The sequence below is a fragment of the Suricata suricatta genome, chromosome 4 (assembly GCF_006229205.1).
Source record: "Suricata suricatta isolate VVHF042 chromosome 4, meerkat_22Aug2017_6uvM2_HiC, whole genome shotgun sequence".
NCBI classification, from domain to species: Eukaryota; Metazoa; Chordata; class Mammalia; order Carnivora; family Herpestidae; genus Suricata; species Suricata suricatta.
The window spans coordinates 91,140,303-91,161,832 of NC_043703.1; the positions used below are offsets into that span (position 1 = coordinate 91,140,303).

The 21,530-nt window shown below is 39.0% G+C and overlaps 1 protein-coding gene across 5 annotated transcripts in view; it reads left to right on the top strand.

Moving 5' to 3' along the window:
- PPM1B (protein phosphatase, Mg2+/Mn2+ dependent 1B) overlaps window positions 1-21,530 on the top strand; it is a 92,885-nt gene that overhangs the window by 42,627 nt on the left and 28,728 nt on the right. For all 5 annotated transcript variants that reach the window (XM_029937273.1, XM_029937274.1, XM_029937275.1 and 2 more), the window contains exon 2: window positions 12,892-13,751. In XM_029937273.1, the coding sequence (XP_029793133.1) occupies window positions 12,906-13,751 (846 nt within the window). In that variant the 5' untranslated portion in view covers window positions 12,892-12,905. The remainder of the gene's footprint in view (window positions 1-12,891; window positions 13,752-21,530) is intronic.

A 21,530-nucleotide genomic window follows, 5' to 3' on the forward strand; every position in this document is an offset into this window, starting at 1 on the left:
ACTGCCATAACCATACACATACACATACTCCTTCATTCTTCTTTACTTTTTCCAAAATAGGATTGCATTTTATTTCCTGCACAGTTTCTTGTTTTCTTGGAAGTATTAATAAGTTTTGTTTAGCGTTTGATGTTCTAATCACTAATTCAACACCCCAGTTGAGACCAGTGACTTTCTGATCCTTCAGCTTTTGAATTAAACCTTTTTCTGATAGCTTATGGGCTCTTATATGTATCTCCAGTGTTCTGAAAGATTGGTAATGTGCCTTTGTAAATGTCTGTTTCATGGGTTTTTTAAATTTTGAAATTCATGTGTGGAAGTGGAATGAACTGAAGGCCATTCAGACTTCAGTGTGGAAGTTTTCTTGTATTATTTTTATAAACTACAGGCATACGTCATTTTATTGAGCTTCACAGATACTGCGATTTTCATATATTGAAGTTGTGTCTGTCACGTTGGTAATTCTCACAATTTCAAGCTTTTCCATCATCATTAGTATTATTATTATTATAATTGTTATGGTGATCTGTGACCAGTGGTTGTAACTCACTGAGAGTTCAGATAATGGTTAGTGGTTTTTAGTGATGAAGTATTTTTTTTAATGTTTATTTTAGAGAAAGAGTGTGTGTGCACCTATGCAAGTGGGGCAGGGGCAGAGAGGGGGGGACAGAGGATCCAAAGCAGGTTCTGTGCTGACAGCAGCAAGCCCAGCATGTGATTCAAACTCCCGAACCGTGAGATCATGACCTGAGCCAAAGTTGGACGCTCAACCGACTGAGCCACCAGCAATAAAGTTTTTTTTTTTTTAATATTTATTCATTTTGAGTGAGTGAGTGAGAGAGAGAGAGAGAGAGAGAGAGAGAGAGAGAGAGAGAGGGAGAGAATCCCAAGCAGGCTCCACACTGTCTGTGAAGTATGACCTGAGCTAAAACCAAGAGTTGAATGCTTTAAGCAACTGAGCCACCCAGGTGCCCCTTAAGTATTTTTAAATTAAGGTATATACATTGTGTTTTTTAAAAGACATACTACTATTGCATACTTAATAGACTACAGTGTAGTATAAGCATAATTCTTATATGCACTGGAAACGAAAAAATTCACTCTTCTAACTCTATTGTGGTACTGGCTTTGTCGCAGTCATCTGGAAACAAGCCTGCAGTATCTCCAAGGTGTGCCTGCATTCCTTCACCTCAGCTTTCTGTGTTCTCTTACTCCCACCGTTTGGCTCTTGAAACTCCTAGGCCGATCCTCCCCTGTTGTGCCATCTGTCTTGTGCTCAAATTTCTGGGAATTACCTCAACTTCCATTTTCCTGGCTTTCTCACTTTACAGGAGGCCTTTTAGTCCTCTGTTTTATTTTTCCTTTTAATAACATCCTGTTATTTCACAGAATCAAAATCTCTTACCTTTCTGAAAGGAGTTGGGTTGCGTGCTTTATTCCTTCTCTTTCTGTGATGAACTTTACTTTGTCCAGCCTAAATGCGTTCTAGGCTTTTCTTTTCCAGGCTGCCCTTTTCTGCGTGTGTTGGCCCCTCTTCTATCAGGAATATTCACCGATGTTTGGCCATGGACTGTCTGCTTGTATTTTAAAGCAGACCTTGAATAGATGATTTGATGCTCTGTGCCTGTCCATAGGACTAGTTGGCTGTGGGAGTCACTGTGGGGTGATTTTGATATATTTTTTTTGAGTAACCTCCAATGTCAGTACCTTAGATCTTCTCTGTAGAGCTAGTGAGATTCTAAAGAGTATAAATAAGCCTCTTTTCATCTTTTATTTAGAGGGCATACATTTGATTGCAAGCATTTGGGGAACTGAGTGTCTGAAAAAGGCTAGTATATCAAACAATAAATATGTAAACTTTAATTTTACATTTTAAGGCTAGTTTCCATCCCTCATCACAGCCTGGTGTTCTCCAGTTCCCAAAGTTGTGTTTTACCTTCTTTACAAATAAACTTCATGTCTTTCTGGGGTGAGGGGGCGGTATTCCTTCATTCCGCTGTGCTGACCCCAGAGGAGAATTCTGGGCATTGCCCCTGCTTCCTCAATAGGCTTTGCATCAGCCTTGTGTTGTTAGCCCTCGTTTCACACCGAGTCCCTGGAGTACCCCCACGCAGCAGTTTAAACTAGGGTGCTGCTTGTTTCCTCACAATGAGCTTAGCGGTTAACTTAGCATCCCACTAGGTCAGAGTCTTGGTTCTGTCACTTCCCAGGTTTCATCACAGTGTGGTTGCTGTTGTCTTCACTCTTACTAACTGTATCTTCACAGATTTAAGTCCCTTTTAGTCTTGAGGGATTTCAGAGGTGTTTTCTACGAAAATGTTATTCCCCTCTATTTAGTCAACAGTCATGCTTCAAGGTGGACAGCAGCAACATGGAGAACCATTGACTTTCTTTACATAAAGTGTAGAACCAAACTTCTTAAAGAGATAACCATGACAAATTAGTGACTCTGTCCTTAAAAAAAAAAAAAAAAAGCAAGATGCAAATTGGGTGAATAATGATAATGTAATAACAAGCAAGCTTAGTTCTGCTTAATAGTAAGTTCCAGAAGTCCGCTTTTGGTTTGAATAGAAAGTTGAAATTGAAACTTGGTACTGTTTGACATAGGAAAACATGTGGAATGATATAAACGTTACCATTCACTGTAAGAATTGCTGTAAAGCAGTTAAGAGTTGATTGCCTTTTGCTTGACACTACTTCTAGGAATTCAAAAAGGTGATCAGTACTTTTAAAAATATTTTTTAAAATATTTATTTATTCTTAAAAGAGAGAGAGGGGGAGACAGACAAGAGTATGAGTGGGGGAGGGGTAGAGAGAGAAGGAGGCATAGAATCTGATGCAGGCTCCAGGTTCTGAGCTGTCAGCACAGAGCCTGACGCGGTGCTTTGAACTCAGGAACCATGAGATCATGACCTGAGCTGAAGTCAGACGTCAGATGCTTAACAGACTGAGCCACCTGGGTGCCCTGATAAATAGTTCTGATTGATTGGAATAGTCTGTAAGATGTCATAGGAGGACATGCTTGACTTGAGGTTTTGTGTTTTTCAAGTTGGAGAAGAGGATATATTTGCTATCATTTTGGGAGCCTTGGGCAATAAGCCTAAGTTCTCCAGCTTTCATTCAGAAAGGGAGAAATCTATATAAAATTATTAGTTTATTTACTTTATCTTACTTTACTTGTATTTATCTGATATTGCAAATGAAACACAGACTTGCTCAGTGGTACTGTACTACCCACTGTTCACTATATGTTGGTGTTGCAGTGTCCTATAATTTTATATTTGTTGTCAGCAGTTGGTAGTTTACTTACTGAAATTCTAAAATTTCAGAACAGGAAGAAATGCTCAATATTGTTTTGTACAGCCTTCCTGCCACCCGACCCCCCCACCCTAGCCAGGGAAGCAGATACTTGGTAGAGCCAAGAATCAAACCCAGTGTTTAGGCATTTGGTTCCTTGTTTCCTACAGTTAGTTGTCTTAAGATGGTATGTTTACTCAATGTGTATTTTGGATGCCAGCTAGTATGCTTTTATTTATTATCAGAAAATTTTCTTCTAAGCATTATAGATTTTTTGGTTCTTTTGGGACCATTTTGTTTAGTCTTTTCATATTTAGATTTGTAAAAATGTAGTTTGTTTTCCGGACTTTCTGTTGCATGAAGTTTTCCCATATTATCTCAATAAAATATGGCACTTGGTCATAATAATTGGCTCAAATAGATGATTTTATAAATCATATGAGAAAATTTCCATGGCCACACCTTATAGGTGGTCCTGTGAAATGAACTGGTTAATAGTTAAAATGACTTAATGACTATCATGTGTGAGTAAACTAGTCTTTAAAAACAAAAACTGGTCCAAGCAGGTAGGCGTGGCCAGAATTTTTATTGCTAGGTCTTTGCTTAGGCCAGTGTTTCTATCACTTTGGGGAGACTGTACCTTATTACTATTGCCTTCTACTGTTACTGACTTAAGAGAGGCAGAGAGCATTTAGTTTAAGTTCAAAGCCCTGTCTAGAACGTGTGTGTGAGTCTTTTCTCCCTTAATTTCACATAAAATCACTGAGATAAGTAAAAAACCTTTTAAGCTACATTTAAGATAGAGGAAATCCAATGGGAAATAAACATATAGTACCATAACCAAAATATAATTTAGTTGATGCCTTGTCTCTGGAATGCACAGTTTCACTCACAAAGTACAATTCCTGGATTGACATAATATGGTGGACACCATTTTAGCATTCATTATCCTAGATCCCATACCTGGATACTGTCCTCTCTGGAACTCTTTTCTCTGACAGAATTAGGCTCTTCTATGACACTGGAGTGACAAGTTCAGGTGTTTTATGCTTAAGACCTTTCTTTTTTCAGTATAATACAAGGCATGTCCTTCATGGAATCTACTAGTGTCCACATTACGATAGACAAAATATTCCTGCTTTTGAATTGAGGCTCTAGAACTACCCATTATTGCAAATGTGTAGTACAATACGTGTTTTTCCCCCTCCCTTTTATAAGTGACTTGTTATTTGAAAAAATGAAGCTGTATTCTTTTATGACCTATTATTGTTTCCTACTGTGCTATCAGTTTTGTTTATAAATGTGAAGTATATTTGGGCTTGATTGTAAAGCTGGGGCAGCTTTGAAGTAAGTTAAGTCTGTCCCTCTAGAGATGACGTCCTAGTCCCTAGATATGGTTAAGGGAATAGAGAGGAAAAAGCCTCTGTCCTGTGGATCCATTTGATCTAAGAAGTGGAGATGATTTTGAATGAACTAAAAAGGGATTTAGAAAAAAAGGGAACCTAAGAGGCACCTGGCTGGCTCAGTTAGAAGAATGTTGGACTCTTGGTCTCAAGGTCGTGAGTTTGAGCTCTCTGTTGGGTGTAGAGATTACTTAAATAGATATTTAAAAAAGAAAAAGGGAACCTGAAATTCAGTTTTGTAACTTTTAATTATCTGGTGATGAGTAGTATGAGTACCTTTTGAGTATGTGTATTTGCATATATTTGACCTGCTTGAACATTGTAGTAATAGTTCAATGGGAGTATTTGAACAGCCCTTCAGAGTCTCTTTTCAGTGAAGTTTGACTTGTTATATGTAAAGGTTATCCACCCCCCCACCCCCACTCCCTTTCAGAGTGGTTTTGTAAGCAAACTCAAAGATGTCAATTTTTTTTTTTTTTAATGTGGAGGCTTAGTCTAGAGAAGAATGTTAAACTGTAGATACTCATCTAAATTTTAGGACCTCTAGAACTTGCCCCCAAATCTATTCTTTGGACTGAAAAACAGCTGTCGGATGGGTTTGCTACCTTCTCAGGCAAGAAGAGGATGGTGCATTGTTGAGTTCTCAAATCCATGATTCTAAGTGAAGTACATAATGGGCATTTCAGTGGGAAACAATGTTCTTCTTAGGATTTCAGTGCTGCTGCTTTGCCCCTTGAAATGCTCATGTATAGACTCAACACACATACATACATACACACCAGCGATACCAAATTATTTGTGCTCTTACTCTTCTTTTGGCCCTTGTATACACTGGTTAATGCCTTCTCCCACTTCCATCAATTACGTCTCATCCTAGGCTTTTTTGGGGGGGGGTAGTTTAAACCACATTTTAACTTAATTAAAAAAGTTTTTAATGTTTTATTTATTTTTTAGACAAGAAGAGACAGCATGAATGGGGATGGGGCAGAGAGAGAAAGGGGGACACAGAATCTTATTTTTGAGACAGAGACAGAGCATGAATGGGGACAGGGCAGAGAGAGGGGGACACAGAATCTGAAGCAGGCTCCAGGCTTTGTGCATGGGGAGCTCAAATCCACTAACCATGAGATTGTGACCTGAGCCGAAGTCAGACGCTCAACCAACTGAGCCACCCAGATGCTTCTAATTTAATTTAACTTTTAAGTTGTTATTGTTATTTTTATTGAGAAAGCATGCATACACCTGCCTGTGCCTGGGCGGGGGGCGGAGACGTTAGGGAGGGAGAGAGAGAATCTTGAGAATCTCAAGATGGCTCCGTGCCGAGTGGGGAAGCCTGTCGCACGGCTCTGCTCATGACCGTGAGATCATGACCTGAATCAAAACCAAGAGTTGGTTGCTTAGCCGACTGAGCCACCTAGGTGCCCCACTTTGGGCAAGTTTTGAATATATAAGGCTATCTTTGATACCTCCTGTTAGCATATTTCTATTTATCCCATTGTACCCTATGTCACAGTGTGCCTTCGTAATCTGTGCATTGGTCTTTATCTTCCACTAAACTATAAGTTCGTTTAGGGAAGGGGACATCTTATTCCTAGTACTTAATACCGTGCCTGGCATGTAGTAGGTAGTGAGAAAATACTTGAATGAGGGGTGCCTGGCTGGCTCGGTTGGTAGAGCATGTGACTCTTGCTCTTGGGGTTGTGATTTTGAGCCCCTGCTGGGGAGTTTACTTAAAGGGAAAAAAAAAAAAGGAAGGGGGAAAGAAAATATTTGAGTGAGTAATTATTGTACCATTATGAAATTTTAAATTAATTGACCAAGTTATTCTTTTGACAGATACATTAAAGTTAAGTATAATTTATTGCTGTATTTTATGCACTGATCATTAAAGAGAAATTGTAGGGTCTTCCCAGACTTCAGTGCTACATAATATATAAACACATGGGCAGCCTTTTTAGTGATTTTTTAAAAATGTGATGACTTGGGGCACCTGGCTCAGTCTGTAGAGGATGTGACTCTTGATCTCTGGGTCATGAGATTGAGCTCCATGTTGGACTGGGAGTTTACTTTAAAAAAAAAAAAAATTTTTTTTTTAAATAAAGATGTGATTGCTTAAAGTGATCTAAGCAAATACTTAAATAAAGCAGATGAGTAGTCCCCAATCTTCCAGGTATTCTCATACCCCTTTTAAAATATCACTTCTCTATTCTTCTTTCATAGTACACTTACTGTATATCATTGATTGAGAAAGTAATACTGTGCTGTGGGTTCACCATTTTTCTCAAAGCAAGCAGTGGAAAAAGACAAAAGTGTTCAGTCTTTAGATAATGCTTTCTATTATGCAGACAATCTGTCTTGTATACATCACTGGTTTCTAAACATGGGTGTGCAGAACAAGCCATTAGTATTCATTTTTTTAAAATTAGAACTTCTGTTTACTACCTTTCATTTTGAAAAAGACAAATTGCATTTAATACAGTGATTGACACTAGCTTCCCACACTGTTAGTATGTAACATGCGCTGGTGAGAGATCCTGTGGAAGGGTCGAATTTTCACTTTTTCACTTGATATCACATTGAAGTTTACATGTGTTTATGTTGATTTCCATATGATCAGGTTTTAATAAAGCAGCCTTCAAAAAGTGAGCAAATGACTATAAAAGATTCTTATCAAAAAATCAAATTGGGGGCGCCTGGGTGGCTCATTTAGTTAAGCGTCCTGACATCAGCTCAGGTCATGATCTCATGATTCTTGGGCTCGAAGAAGATTGTTTGAAGTATATAGACTTACGTTGTTGAAACTGTACCTTGTCTGAGTGTACAGTGTTGCTTGACATGTAGCTAAACAGTAGCATGAAGTCACAACAAGGCAAAGCATTAAAAAAAGTAAGCATTCTGAGTATAAAAAACCTTTATGAGGGGCTCCTGGGGGGCTCAGTTGGTTAGGCAACCCACTCTTTCTTTTTTTTTTATGTAAATAAATTTTTTTCATTATAGTTTATTGTCAACTTGGTTTCCATATAACATCCAATGCTCATCACAGGTGCCTTCCTCCATGCCCATCACCCATTTTCCTCTCTGTCCCCCACCCCCATCAACCCTCAATTTGTTCTCAGTTTTTAAGAGTCTCTTATGGTTTGCCTTCCTCCCTGTTTTTAACTATTTGTTTCCCCTTCCCCTCCCCTATGGTCCTCTGTTAAGTTTCTCCTGTTCCACATATGAGTGAAGACATATAGTATCTGTCCTTCTCTGCCTGACTTATTTCACTTAGCATGACACCCTCGAGTTCCATCCACATTGCTACAAATGGCCAGATTTCATTCTTTCTCATTGCCAAGTAGTATTCCATTGTATAGATAAACCACATCTTGAACCATTTGTTAGTTGATGGACATTTAGGCTCTTTCCATGATTTGGCTATTGTTGACAGTGCTGCTATGAACATTGGGGTACATGTGCCCCTATGCATTAGCACTTCTGTATCCCTTGGGTAAATCCCTAGCAGTGCTATTGCTGGGTCATAGGGGAGTTCTATTGTTAACTTTTTGAGGAACCTCCACACTGTTTTCCAGAGCAGCTGCACCAGTTTACATTCCTGCCCATTTATCCAAATCCTCACCAGCATCTAGAGTCTCCTGCTTGTTTTAGCCAATCTGACCCTCATGAGGTGGTATCTCAGTGTGGTTTTGATTTGTATTTCCCTGATGATGAGTGACGTTGAGCATTGTTTCATGTATCTGTTCGCCATCTGGATGTCCTCTTTGGAGAAGTGTCTGTTCACATCTTCTGCCCATTTCTTCACTGGATTATTAGTTTTTTGGTGTGGAGTTTGTTGAGTTCCTTATAGGTTTTGGATAACAACCCTTTATCTTATATGCCATTTGCAACTGTCTTTTCCCATTCTGTTGATTGCTTATTAGTTTTGTTAATTGTTTTCTTTGCTATGCAGAAGCTTTTTACCTTGGTGAGGTCCCAATAGTTCATTTGTGCTTTTGATTCCCTTGCCTTCTGGAGATGTGTTGAGTAAGAAACTGCTGCGGCTGAGGTCAAGGAGGTTGTTTCCTGCTTTCTCCTCTCTTTCTCTCTCTCTCTCTCTCTCTCTCTCTCTCTTAGTGTTTATTTAGTTTTGACAGAGAGCACCAGCAGGGAAGGAGCTGAGAGAGATGGAGACACAGAATCCGAAGCAGGCTCCAGGCTTTGAGCTGTCAGCACAAAGCCCAATGTGGGGCTCCAGCTAACAAGCTGTGAGATCATGACCTGAGCTGAAGTCAGATGCTTAACCGACTGAGCCAGCCAGGCGCCCCGTGACCTACTCTTGATTTCAACTCAGGTCATGATCTTGAGGTTGTCAGATCGAGCCCTGAGTCGGGCTCTGCGCTGATAGAGTGGAGCCTGCTTGGGATTCTTTTTCTTTCTCTCTCTGCCCCTCCCCTGCTTGTGTGCACGTGTGCGTGCGTGGTCTTTCTCCCACCCCCCTCAAATAAAAATAAAACATTAAAAAAAGAGCAACAGTCTTTATGAAGGCATCTGGTTGGCTCAGTTGATGAGTGTCTGACTCTTGATTTTCGCTCAGGTCATGGTCCCAGGATTGTGGAATTGAGCCCCACGTTGGGCTCTGTGCTGAGTGTGGAGCCTGCTTGAGATGCTGTCTCACCCTTTGCCTCTCTTCTCCACTTGTGTGCGTGCGCGCGCTCTGTCTCTCTCTCTCTAAAATAAAAAGCAAACAAAAACTTTGTGATTTTTTTTTTCAGAGATGTTTGATAAAGCCATACAACATGCAATAAGAGTACAAAATTTGGGGGCTCCAGGGTGGCTCAGTTGGTTAAGCAGCCAACTTAGGCCCAGGTCATGATCTTCTGGTTCTCAAGTTTGAGCCCCGCATCGGGCTCTGTGCTGACAGCTCAGAGCCTGGAACCTGCTTCAGATTCTGTGTTTATGTCTCTCTCTGCCCCTGCACTGCTCACTCTCTCTCTTTCTGTTAAAAAAACATTAAGAAAGAGTACAAAATTTCACCAAATTATAAATGTTTACAAGGCCCTTTGAGGTTTCCTGTTGAACAGTAAACAACTTAAAGCCATATCACTGGGGAAACACTTGCCTGAAATAACATGGAATGTATGGCAAACAATTAAAGTGCATTCCTTTGTCATCAAATGCCTTTGAAACATGCCAGGCCCAGTCTACGGTACTGATTTGAAGAAACCAGTATCAGAACAATTACACATTGTGCAAGATTTGCTTTACCATTGATTAAAATACAGGTGTTGTAACATACCTTCCCCTTAGCGTTTGCTGAATTCTGTTTCGGTAATAATGGGGGTGAATAACATAAGCAAAGAGATACTAGCTAGGCAAATGTATATTTTCAACAGTAAATGTTTTCTTTAATAAAGATAGCCTTTTATGGATGAAAAATCAGAGTCACTTAAGGTAAAAATCATTCACTGCTTCATTCATAGGTAAATTACCATGGCAACGAAGTGGAACCCTGAGTATATAATGAGTGGTTCATGTGTCATCAGTGTAGTTAATTTTATAAAAATAAGACCTTTACCTTTAAATTATAGTAAGTTATTTACAGTGCTTATCAATGGGAAGTAACCAAGAAGTACATTTTGCCACATAGAAGTTTACTGATTATCTCACAACAAAGTTCTTTGCTTTTGAAGAATAATAGAACTTAAAATAGGAGTTGCTAATTCCACAGTCACATGCAGCTGTTTTTAGATAAAAGAAACACCTACGTAATCTTTCCATTCAAGATAAACGTTACTTACCAAGAAGGTATCTGTTTTAAAGAAAGTAGTGTTACCAAATAAATGAGCATTTGGGGAAGTAATGGTTTTGTGATTTTTTTTGTTGGGGAAAAAAAGATCATGTATAGTAACTGTCAAATTTGCATACTTTAAGCACTTGGGAATTGTGGTATGTATTCTAGGAAAACTACATGGGCATCAAGAGTGTTCACAGCAGGGGTGCCTGGGTGGCTTAATTGGTTAAGTGGCCTACTTTTAATGAACTTGCAGCTTTGTGAGTTCAAGCCCTGCATCAGTCTCTGTGCTGGCAGCACAGAGCCCGTGTGGCATTCTCTCTTTCCCTTTCTCTGCCCCTGCCTCGCTCATGCTGTCTCCGTCTCCAAATAAATAAACTTTAAAAAATAAAAAATAAAAGAGATTGTTCACAACAGCACAACAGCATTGTTTTATACTCATTGTTTATATCTAAAAAATGAGAAATGACTCAAACATTCATCCATAGTAGAATGGGTAATAGCCCTACATCACTGTGGATGAATCTCAGAAATATAGTGGTGAGCCAGAAATAAATAAAAATACTAGAGCAACACATACTGTATTTCACATCAATGTATAGTGTCAAACATATAAAAGTAAACAATTGCACATCAAATAGTTAAAATATAAGGGATACAATGATAAGATTCAGGATAATAGGAAACTTCAGTGATCTTGATAATGTTCTATTTCTTTAATTTTATAGTAGGTACAAAGGTGTTCATTCTTTTAAGCTGTATGTGTACATTATATAAACTCCTGTATGGTGTTTCATGTTTAAAAAAACTTAATCACTAAGGGATAATCCCAACTGTAATGTTTGTTTATTTTTGAGAGAGTGTTTGAGTGGGGGAGGGACAGAGAGAGGGAGGGAACAGAGGATCCAAAGAGGGCTCTGCCCTGACAGCAGAGAGCCCGACGTGGGGCTCCAACTCACAAACTGAGATCATGAGCTTGATTTCAGCTCAGGTCATGATCTCATGGTTCATGAGATCTAGCCGTGCCTTAGGCTCAGTGCTGACAAGCTCAGAACCTACTTGAGATTCTCTCTTTCTCTTTTTCTCTCTCTCTTCCCCTCACCTCCCTCCTCAATAAATAAATACATAAATAAATAAACAGACTTTAAAAAAAAAGACAGTTGGTCTGGACTATTGTCTTTCAAAACATGGTTCTTCAGTTGACAGCATGCTCTTTTGAAGGTCCCTATCTAAGATCTGAAAAAAAATCTTTGTGTGGATGGGCTATAGAATTTGCATTTTGAGCAAATAACAGCAAACATTTTATGGTTTTACTATTTTTCAAGTACTGTTCTAAGTATATTAACTCATTGTTCACTGTAGCCCTATGACGTGTAGGTACTATTGTTACCCCATTTGACAGAGGGCAGGTGGAGGTACAAATGACTAATTCAGAGCAGGAACTGGAGGTAGAAGTGACTAAGAAACTTACTCACGGTCACACAGCTAACAAGTGTTAGGGCCAGGACTGTAGTAGGTAGGAAACTAACAGAGCATCTCCATGCTTATTTGGAGAACCACAACTCTAGCGCAAGCCATTTGAAATTGGGAAAGCTTTATTCTAAAACAATAATAAGTCAGGAGGAAAGGTGATACATAGTAGTACTTCTCTTAGCACTGCTTAGTAGTACTGTCTATGAATTGTGTGTCTTTTGTCAGTCAGCACTTAGTAAAAGTTGTCCTAATGCTATTTCGTGGATTCTAAAACTCGATCATGTTATGTATGTTCTGTAGCACATCGTTCAAGTTGTATTGTTAAACTGTTTTTGACAGAATCCCAAGTTAGAGATTTCAGTCCATCCAAGTAAAGGTTTTCATTTGATACACAGTAAAGCTTTGATAAAATTAATGTTTGTAGAATGGAGATTTTATGGTTTAATGGAATTTTAGGGTTTCAGGGTCCCTGGGGGAAAATGTAATACGTGCCGTTGGAAGTCTTTCTGAAATACGGTAGCATACTTGAGTCACTTAATACATTGGGAAAGATGCCATACCGTTCTTAACTTCTATTTGAATTCCAGAGTTATAACTTGAATGTTTAAGAGAATGTAACCAGGTTTTGTTTCTTAGTTTTCCTTTCTCCTGAAATAGTGGTTCTCAACGTACTGCACATATAAATCACCATAAAAAATTATGGGTATCTGAGTCTCCCCCTAGAGAATCTGATTTAATTGGTCTGATGATTCTAATGTGCTATGATTGAGAAAGTGCTGTTTTAGAATAAGGATATGTGGGGAAATTTCCTTGGTTTCTTTTTCGTTGGTCCCAGTAAATTCAGATAATACTGAAAAACATACCTGACATAGGAGTTAGTAGAAAATCATAGAAAATTCTCTCACAGATTGAAACGTGTAACACTTGTTAACTTTTGTTTTCTTTCAGATTCACTATTAAACATGGGTGCATTTTTGGATAAACCCAAAACTGAGAAGCATAATGCTCATGGTGCTGGGAATGGTTTACGTTATGGCCTGAGCAGCATGCAAGGATGGAGAGTGGAAATGGAAGACGCACACACAGCTGTTGTAGGGATTCCTCACGGCTTGGACGACTGGTCGTTTTTTGCAGTTTATGATGGCCATGCTGGATCCCGAGTAGCAAACTACTGCTCAACACATTTATTAGAACACATCACTAATAATGAAGACTTTCGGGCAGCTGGAAAATCAGGGTCGGCTCTTGAGCCCTCAGTGGAAAATGTCAAGAATGGCATCAGAACTGGCTTTTTGAAAATCGATGAGTACATGCGTAACTTTTCAGACCTCAGAAACGGAATGGACAGAAGTGGTTCGACCGCAGTGGGGGTCCTGATCTCCCCCAAGCATGTCTACTTCATCAACTGTGGCGATTCACGTGCCGTTCTGTACAGGAACGGACAAGTCTGCTTTTCTACCCAGGATCACAAACCTTGCAACCCAAGGGAGAAGGAGCGGATCCAGAATGCAGGAGGCAGCGTAATGATACAGCGTGTTAATGGTTCATTAGCAGTGTCTCGTGCTTTGGGGGACTATGATTACAAGTGTGTTGATGGCAAGGGCCCAACAGAACAACTTGTTTCTCCAGAGCCTGAGGTTTACGAAATTTTAAGAGCAGAAGAGGATGAATTTATCATCTTGGCTTGTGATGGGATCTGGGATGTTATGAGTAATGAGGAGCTCTGTGAATTTGTTAAATCTAGGCTTGAGGTATCTGATGACCTGGAAAATGTGTGCAATTGGGTAGTGGACACTTGTTTACATAAGGTATGTAAGTCTTTTTGTTATACTTTTAAATACCCTATTAATATTGAAAAGGCACGGTAAGTAAAATTAACCAGACTTAAAATTTAAAAACCTTTCATTAGGGAAAACCAGTGTATTTTTAAATTACTTTCTTCACCAGAAATGATTATTTCTTTTTTTGCCGTGTTCATTGACCTCAGCTCTTCTCATTTGAAAATTAAGTTTAATAAATTTGTGGCATTTGTTGTCATTTAAGTATATACTTTATGGCTTGTTGGTGTGGCAAAGACGTCTACATAGACTTGTGCCTTTTGATTTAAATTCTCAGCACTGGCAATAGCTGTCTTGTGCCTGCCTGATTTTGAAGCGGTTTGGTGAACCATGTATATAGTCTAATTCTGTGTTAGATCTACAAAAGGTGAAGAGCCATGCATAATATTGGGAGATACACCAGAGACCTAGGCTAAGTCAAGTTTTGTAATTTATATATGAGCCTCCTGGCAGATAAAATGAAAACTGGAGTAAAAGTACGAGTTACGTATTTCTTCTGGTCTAATAAAAGCAGCTCTTTCCTAGCAACAAAATCGAAAAGGAAATTACCTGTGGCTCTGTGTAAGTGACAGAAGACATGGTGGAGAATATCTTAGCTTTTGTAAAAGTTATCAGAGTTCTTTTCCTATAGATGTTTTTGTCAGCACTGATTCAAAACCAAAGACTAATGTAAAATATAATCCTGTGAAGAATTCCTGCGGACCATGAACATTTAATTGTGTTTTGTAATGTTCTGTGACTCTTAACTTGATACAGTAATAAGGAAAGAAAATCCAGACTAACCTATTTAGCAGTTCCCTTCAGTGTTTTTAAAGTATACAGTAGTTTCAGATGGGTTTTTGACCGTGTCTGTAGAGCAGTCAGGTAAAATCGGAGTGCCTAGAATATGTGAGTGTTTTATGACTCTGATTAAAAAGATACTAAGGCAAAACTAGTCTTTGATTATATGAAAGAAAGGTTTTGACTCATTTATTCTGTCTGGATTAGAACTGTTCTGTCTCTCCACCATGTAAGTTGCTTTGGAAGGTACAAGCCTAGCCAGAAAGTTTCCCAGGAGGGATCTCTGAGTCTGTGGAAGTACCCAGGTTTAGGTGAAGTGTTCACTGCTTTTCCATACGATGTGAAAAGGCAACTTCAAATAGACAAAATTTAAAGACTGCTGTTTCTTGTTGGCGGCTTTTTTTCTGAAAGGGTTTTAATGATGGTTCCTTTAGCTCTTTTGATTTTTTTTTTTTCCCCTTAAGCACACAGTATTCTTTTTTTTGTTTTTGTTTTTGTTTTTTTACTTACCTGGAAAAGTTAAGTAGTGAAGGCATCAGAGGTTGTTGGTGATCCGTAGTCCAGGGCTCTAAACATGTCTTCTCCTTGGACTCTAACTAGATAGATCCTGACTTGCAGTTTTTTGAGACCAAACCAAGCAGGTATTGTTTTGGCACGATGAAAAGATGAAAATAGCATTTTCCCTGATTATCAAATTAGTATGTACTTAGTTATTGAAAAAAATTCCAGGTAATCCAGAACATATAAACACTCAAAAATTTTGCCTCTCACCTAAGTTGGTTACATTCATTGTTGTGGTATATATCTTTCTAGTCTTTTTTGCCTGCCTGTGAGTGTGTATATTGTTATTAAAATGAGATCATTATACTTATTATTCTACAATATGCTTTTTCATTCAATAATATGTCATAGAGAGATCTCCATGTCTGTAGGAATCAGTCTAAATCATCTGTCATGGTTGCATAGCATTTTGTTGAAAGAATGGCATGTAGTTTTGAAGAGAATAGCCAAAATCTAGGAGGTCTGTAATTTGTAGTTAAAAAGAAGTTTGTATTGGATAAACTGCGCTCTCCCTTCCATTGAAAGGATGCCAGTTTTCAGGAATTTGGGCCTGACCCTTCCGAATGGAGTTGAAATGACTGTGGTGGTGAATCTTCCTATCTTTGCTCGATAGTGTTTATCAGTTTAAAGTGATTTAAATATGGCATTAAATATTCCGGATTCCTAGAATCTCTGAAACGATAAATGATAGTAATAGGGACAAGAGGTTGGAACACATGACTCATTCAGTTTTAGTGGAAACTGACCATCATAGTTCCTTTGAATGAAGCTGCATTCAAATTGAAATCAGTTTTGAGAAGCTTCATTAACTTCTATGTCAAAACATGACAGACTTAACGAATATTTTGGACCTTGCATGTTACTTATGGAATTAAGTATTAAACTTCTTATCCATTTCTGTTTTTCTAACTCCATAATTTTGTTATTCCATTCCTTTTTATTGTAAAACTAAGGCTTAGCAATATTATAGAAACACGAAGCACAGTCCATTAAGCGTCCAGCTTTGGCTCAGTCATGAATGATCTCAGGGTTTGTGAGTTCAAACCCCACATGGCACTCTCTGCTGTCAGTACAGAGCCTACTTCAGATCCTCTGGGCCCCCCACCCCCACGTCAAAAATAAACCAACATTAAAAAAATTTAAAATAATATGAGTAGGGACCCCTGGGTGGCTCAGTTGGTTAAGCCTCTGACTTTGGCTCAGGCCATGATCTTGCAGTTCGTGAGTTCGAGCCCCGTGCTGGGCTCTGTGCTGACACCTCAGAGCCTAGAGCCTGCTTCAGATTCTATTTCCCTTTCTCTCTGCCCTTCCCCCACTCATGTGCATGCATGTGTGCGCTCTGTCTCTCAAAAATAAACATTGAAAACATTTTTAAAAAGAAAAAGTATGATTAAAATAGAATATGATTACTTTGAACTTAGTCTGAAAGATTGAATACAAAAATTTTAAATCCATGGGAAGCACTTCAGCTCCGTGCTTGGCACTCAGTCCTTGCTCAGTAGGTGCAAGTTACTTCAAGAGAGAGAGGGCGAATAGACCCAGTGTTTAAGTAGATGTTTTTGTGATAATATGTTTAAATGATGTGTTAATATTTTCTAACACTTCTAACACTTGTCATGCCCTAATAGTTTATAAGCACTTTCATATGTTAACTCATGAAATCTTGGGAGATTGTGATAATCATCGTAATCACAATAGCATCAGTAAATTATTGCTTTCTTTGAGCCAAATGCTTTTCTAAGCACTTTACCCATATTTTAACGCATTAAATTTTCACAACCAAAGAAGGTGGTTAGCATTATTATTGCTAATGATCATCTTTTCTCAGGATTGCCACTTAGCAATATGAAGCTGTTAAGTGTTGGATGACTTCAGTCAGGCATTAGTTTTTAGGACTACCTGTAGGAGAGACTAGTCCCTAAGAAAGCACCCTTCCTTCCCATTTTATTGTCAGTGCTGGCATCCGCAGTATCTGTTAATTTCAAGTTGCATAGAAGACATAGCTGCTATTTGCCTCACCTTTCCTGACTTATAAGGAACCCTCTTTCATCCTCCTAGTAACCTTCTGAGGTGAACAAAATAGAACTGTTTCCAATTTGCAATTAAGGGACATGGAGGTCTGACCTTAAAAGATAGCTCTAGGGGCGCCTGGGTGGCTCAGTCAGTTGAGCCTCCGGCTTCGGCTCAGGTCATGCTCTCACAGTTTGTGGGCCCCACATTGGGCTCTGTGCTGACAGCTCAGAGCCTGGAGCCTGCTTCAGATTCTGTGTCTCCTTCTCTCTGACCCTGTCCTGCTCACACTGTCTCTCTCCATCTCTCAAAAATAAATAAATAAAATAAAAGATACTCTAAGTCCTACTTTGATGAGTGTTGAGCCAAGACGAGAATTCACGTTTCCTGACTCAAGGTTGGTGTGTGTTGCCAGTGTTTCTTGGAAGGTTCGATGAAATTTTTTTCCTGAAGGGAAGACACTGAGTAGAAGATTAATAACATTTGCAGATAAATATGAAGATGTTTCACGTAAAGTTGTTAATCTTTATGTCCTTTTAAAAAGCCTCCGGCCTCAAGCAACCACATACATTCTTCCAAATGATTCTGTTTATTAAGCAAGTATAGAGATGTATAAAAATAGGGGGAGGGGAGGCTTATTTTTTACTGTTTATAGAAATAGATCATACTGTACATGTTACTTTGCCACGTGCTTCATTTTTCTTAATTGTAAAACTCAGTGTTCCTTTAAATTGTTCTTTTATTTTTCTTTTAAAATACTATTTGAAAAAGAATACTATTTGATTTTCTTAAGTTCAGTTTATATGCTACTTATCAGAAGCTCATTTATTTTATTTTGCTTTGTGTTTTTAAGTTTTATTTTTATTTGTTTTTGAGAGAGAGAAAGAACGAGAGCGTGCATGAGAGGGACAGAGAGAGAGGAAGAGAGAGAGACTCGATGTGGGGCTCGAGCTCATACACTGTGAGATCATGACCTGAGCAGGAATCAAGAGCCGGATGCTCAATCAAAAGGACCACCCAAGCTTATTATTTTAAAACATGAGATAGTACTTGATAGTTGGGTAAAATTGAGGGGAGTTAATGACTTATTTTCCAAAGGCAGCATCATTCCAGACTAGTAATATGGGAAATGCAGCTGTATCTTTAGCTCTAAACTTAGGAGTTTTTCCATTATAGTTTTCAGAAAATATACTTCTAAATAACGCAGATGTAGACTTGGATCGTATTTAGAATGGAGTGTGGTTGGGTATTTTGGGGTTTGGAAGGGAAGGACTGAATGTAAAAATACAGTCGCTAGTGTCGTGATCCCCAAACTTTCTTGGTCCCCTGGTGTGTGAGTGTTTTAGTAATTTTTTCATGGTGCTGCTTAGCCATATTAACACTTAATGGATACAAGTATTACGTAGATGCAAACTTCATGAGTATATATGTCTTAACACAATAATATACACGTACACTGGAAAATTATTTTATTTCATTCTTTAAGAAACATACAGTTACATATTAATGAGATATGGGTACCTGTTCGTCACTCCACAACTTCTCAAACCTTGTAATTATTGGGCACGGCCATTTTCACTTCCTGTATCACATAGATTTTTTTTTTTTTAGTGGGACTTGCTTTTTATCACAACAACTCTTAAAACCTCGGCTTTGAAAAGATAGGATGTCATTGAGAGGAATACAGCGTTATCTGATGTCACAACTGGGAACTGCTTCACAGCAGTTTGTGGGGTGTCCACAGATGTTTCCCCTCGTTTTTAGTACCTCCAAGAGTCCACCACAGCACCCTGGGGCTGCTTGGTGCGCCGTTTGAGAACCATGGGTTTAGTATTGGAGCACAGGCTTTGGAGCCAGACAGCTGGGTTTTAAGTTATACCGTGCCACACAGAACGGATTTGGGCCAAGTTGCAGTTTCTACATCTTTATAAGATAGAGGTGAATGATAATATTTTTGTGGAGCTGTTGAGGGTAATTGCCTGAATAGTTCTCTGGTTTATAGACCTCAGTACATTTTAATTTTGTAGATGATGGTTGTGAAACAGGTAACTTTATGTAAAAGAAATACAGGTTCAGGAAATAAGTTAGTGGTAGAAGGAAGTTTTTTTAAAATATTTGTTTATTTTTGAGAGAGACAGAGTGTGAGTAGGGAGGAGCAGAGAGAGAGAGGCGGGGGCGGGAAACAGAGTCAAAAGACAGGCTCCAGGGTCTGAGCTGTTGGCCCAGAGCCCCATGCAGGGCTTGAATTCGTGAGCCATGAGATCATGACCTGAGCCGAAGTCGGACGCTTAAACAACTGAGCCACCCAGGCGCCCCAAAGGGAATATTCTTGAAGTAATCATAGACTTTGTCTCTCATGGATAGGTGGAAATTTGGTCTACTTTTCAAGTTTGGCTGGTTTTTGAAAATGTCAGTAAGAGAAACACAGTACCAGGTTTAAAAAAATGAGGAATATTGACAGTTTACTTATCAGATCCTCATTTACTAACGTTGGCAGTGGTATTCTGTTCACAGCTTACTTTCATATGCCATGTTAACACTTGGTCCAGGACACTTCTTGCTAACTGGGTAGCATTCAGCTTTAAAAGTGACTGCATCAAATTGTTTTCTGTTTCCATATAAATGCACTTACTTACGGCAGGGACACTGGCTGCTTTGACCTGTAACTACCTGTTAGTGGTCCAGTTCCTTCAAGTGGCACTGCTGTGCTGTTGTCAAAAAATACAAAGAAGAGGCACTGAAATTATCAGTTTTAAATATCTGGCTAATTGCTTCAGATCACCAAGCTAGATTTGTTTTTATCATGTTTCATTTCTGAACTTAATGAAAAATTTATACGGATTATGCAAGGCTAGTTTATCTCTAGAAAGCTGAGGAGGCATAAAGCATCTTTTTAAATTGCTGTATAAAAATTACTGAAATACACTCTTACATTGTACTTAGGGGAAAGCTATCTTTATGTAGAAATCAAAGAAGCATCCTTGAAATCACATGTACTGAGGTGTAAATGTAAATATTTCCTTTATTTTTTGATATTTAAACTTCCTGAAACTGTCTTTCAGTTAATTTTCTAGTTGGTAGGATTTACTTTTTATAATGTAAAAACCTAATGGAAATTGTGTGTGTGGAGGGGGTGGGTATCTTGAATGTCTATGGTATAAAGCTTTTGCCTGACCTGATGGTAAATCTTATAGAATGTGTTGACTCTTTATGGGTTGGGGCAGGGAGGCATTTAAAACCATCGTGTGTTTATGTGTGGATATGCATATATATTCATACAACCATTGTAGTATTTATGATATTAAGTCATTGCAAAAGTCTTGCTGGGTTTCATTAAGGAATGAACTTAGTTTGGACCAAATCTAATTTTTTTGAAATCTTGATTTTTTTCCCCCCAGAAAATCTGGTTATATATACTCATGATGTTTATTCCTACTAAAGCATGCAAGTCTGTGAAAAGCTATTTTAAGAAAAAAAATTTTAATGTTTATTTATTTTTGAGAGCGCATGCACAAGCAGGGGAGAGGCGGAGAGAGAGGAAGACACAGAATTGGAGGCAGGCTCCAGGCTCAGAGCTGGCTCGAACTCACAAACTGCGAGATGAGGACCTGAGCTGAAGTCGGATGCTTAACTGACTGAGCCACCCAGGTGCCCCAGAAAAGTTATTTTTTTTTTTTTGAAGGCTTCTTAAGGCCTCCATTGCCTTCAGATTTTGCAAGATCGTTATATCTTTTTGGCTGTGTCATATGGATTTCAAAAAGTAGCAAGTCTGAACAACAATGCCTGCCTAGATTCTGGCCATAATGAACGAAAAGACTAGAATGGGTGCAGCCTTGGCTTTTTTCACTTGAGCTGACAAAGAGCACCATCAGACAAAATAGCCTACTACCTCCATTGACTTAGTTTTTTTGGAGTCATAAATAGAAAAGATGGAGGAGGTGGGGGGCTTGAACAGTCACTATTCCAAGAACAGTTTTATTCTTTTTTTTATTTTTTGAAAATGTTCATTTTTGATAGAGGGAGGGAGGGGAGAGAGTGTGAATAGGAGAGGGGCAGAGAGAGGGGGAGACACAGAATTCAAACCAGGCTCCATGCTCTGAGCTGTTAACACCGAATCTGACACAGGACTCGAACTCATGAACCGCAAGATCATGACCTGGGCTGAAGTCGAATGTTTAACCTACTGAGCCACCCAGGTCTCCCCGCCCCCTTTTTTTTTTAAGAGAGAGCACATGAGTTGGGGAGAGTGGTGGGGGGGGTGGGGAGAGAATCTGAAGCAGGCTCCTTACTCAGCGTGGAGCCAGGTGTGGGGCTTGATTCCATGATCCTGGGATCATGACCTGAGCCGAAAGCAAGAGTTGGACGCTTAACCCAGTGAGCCACCCAGATGACCCAAGC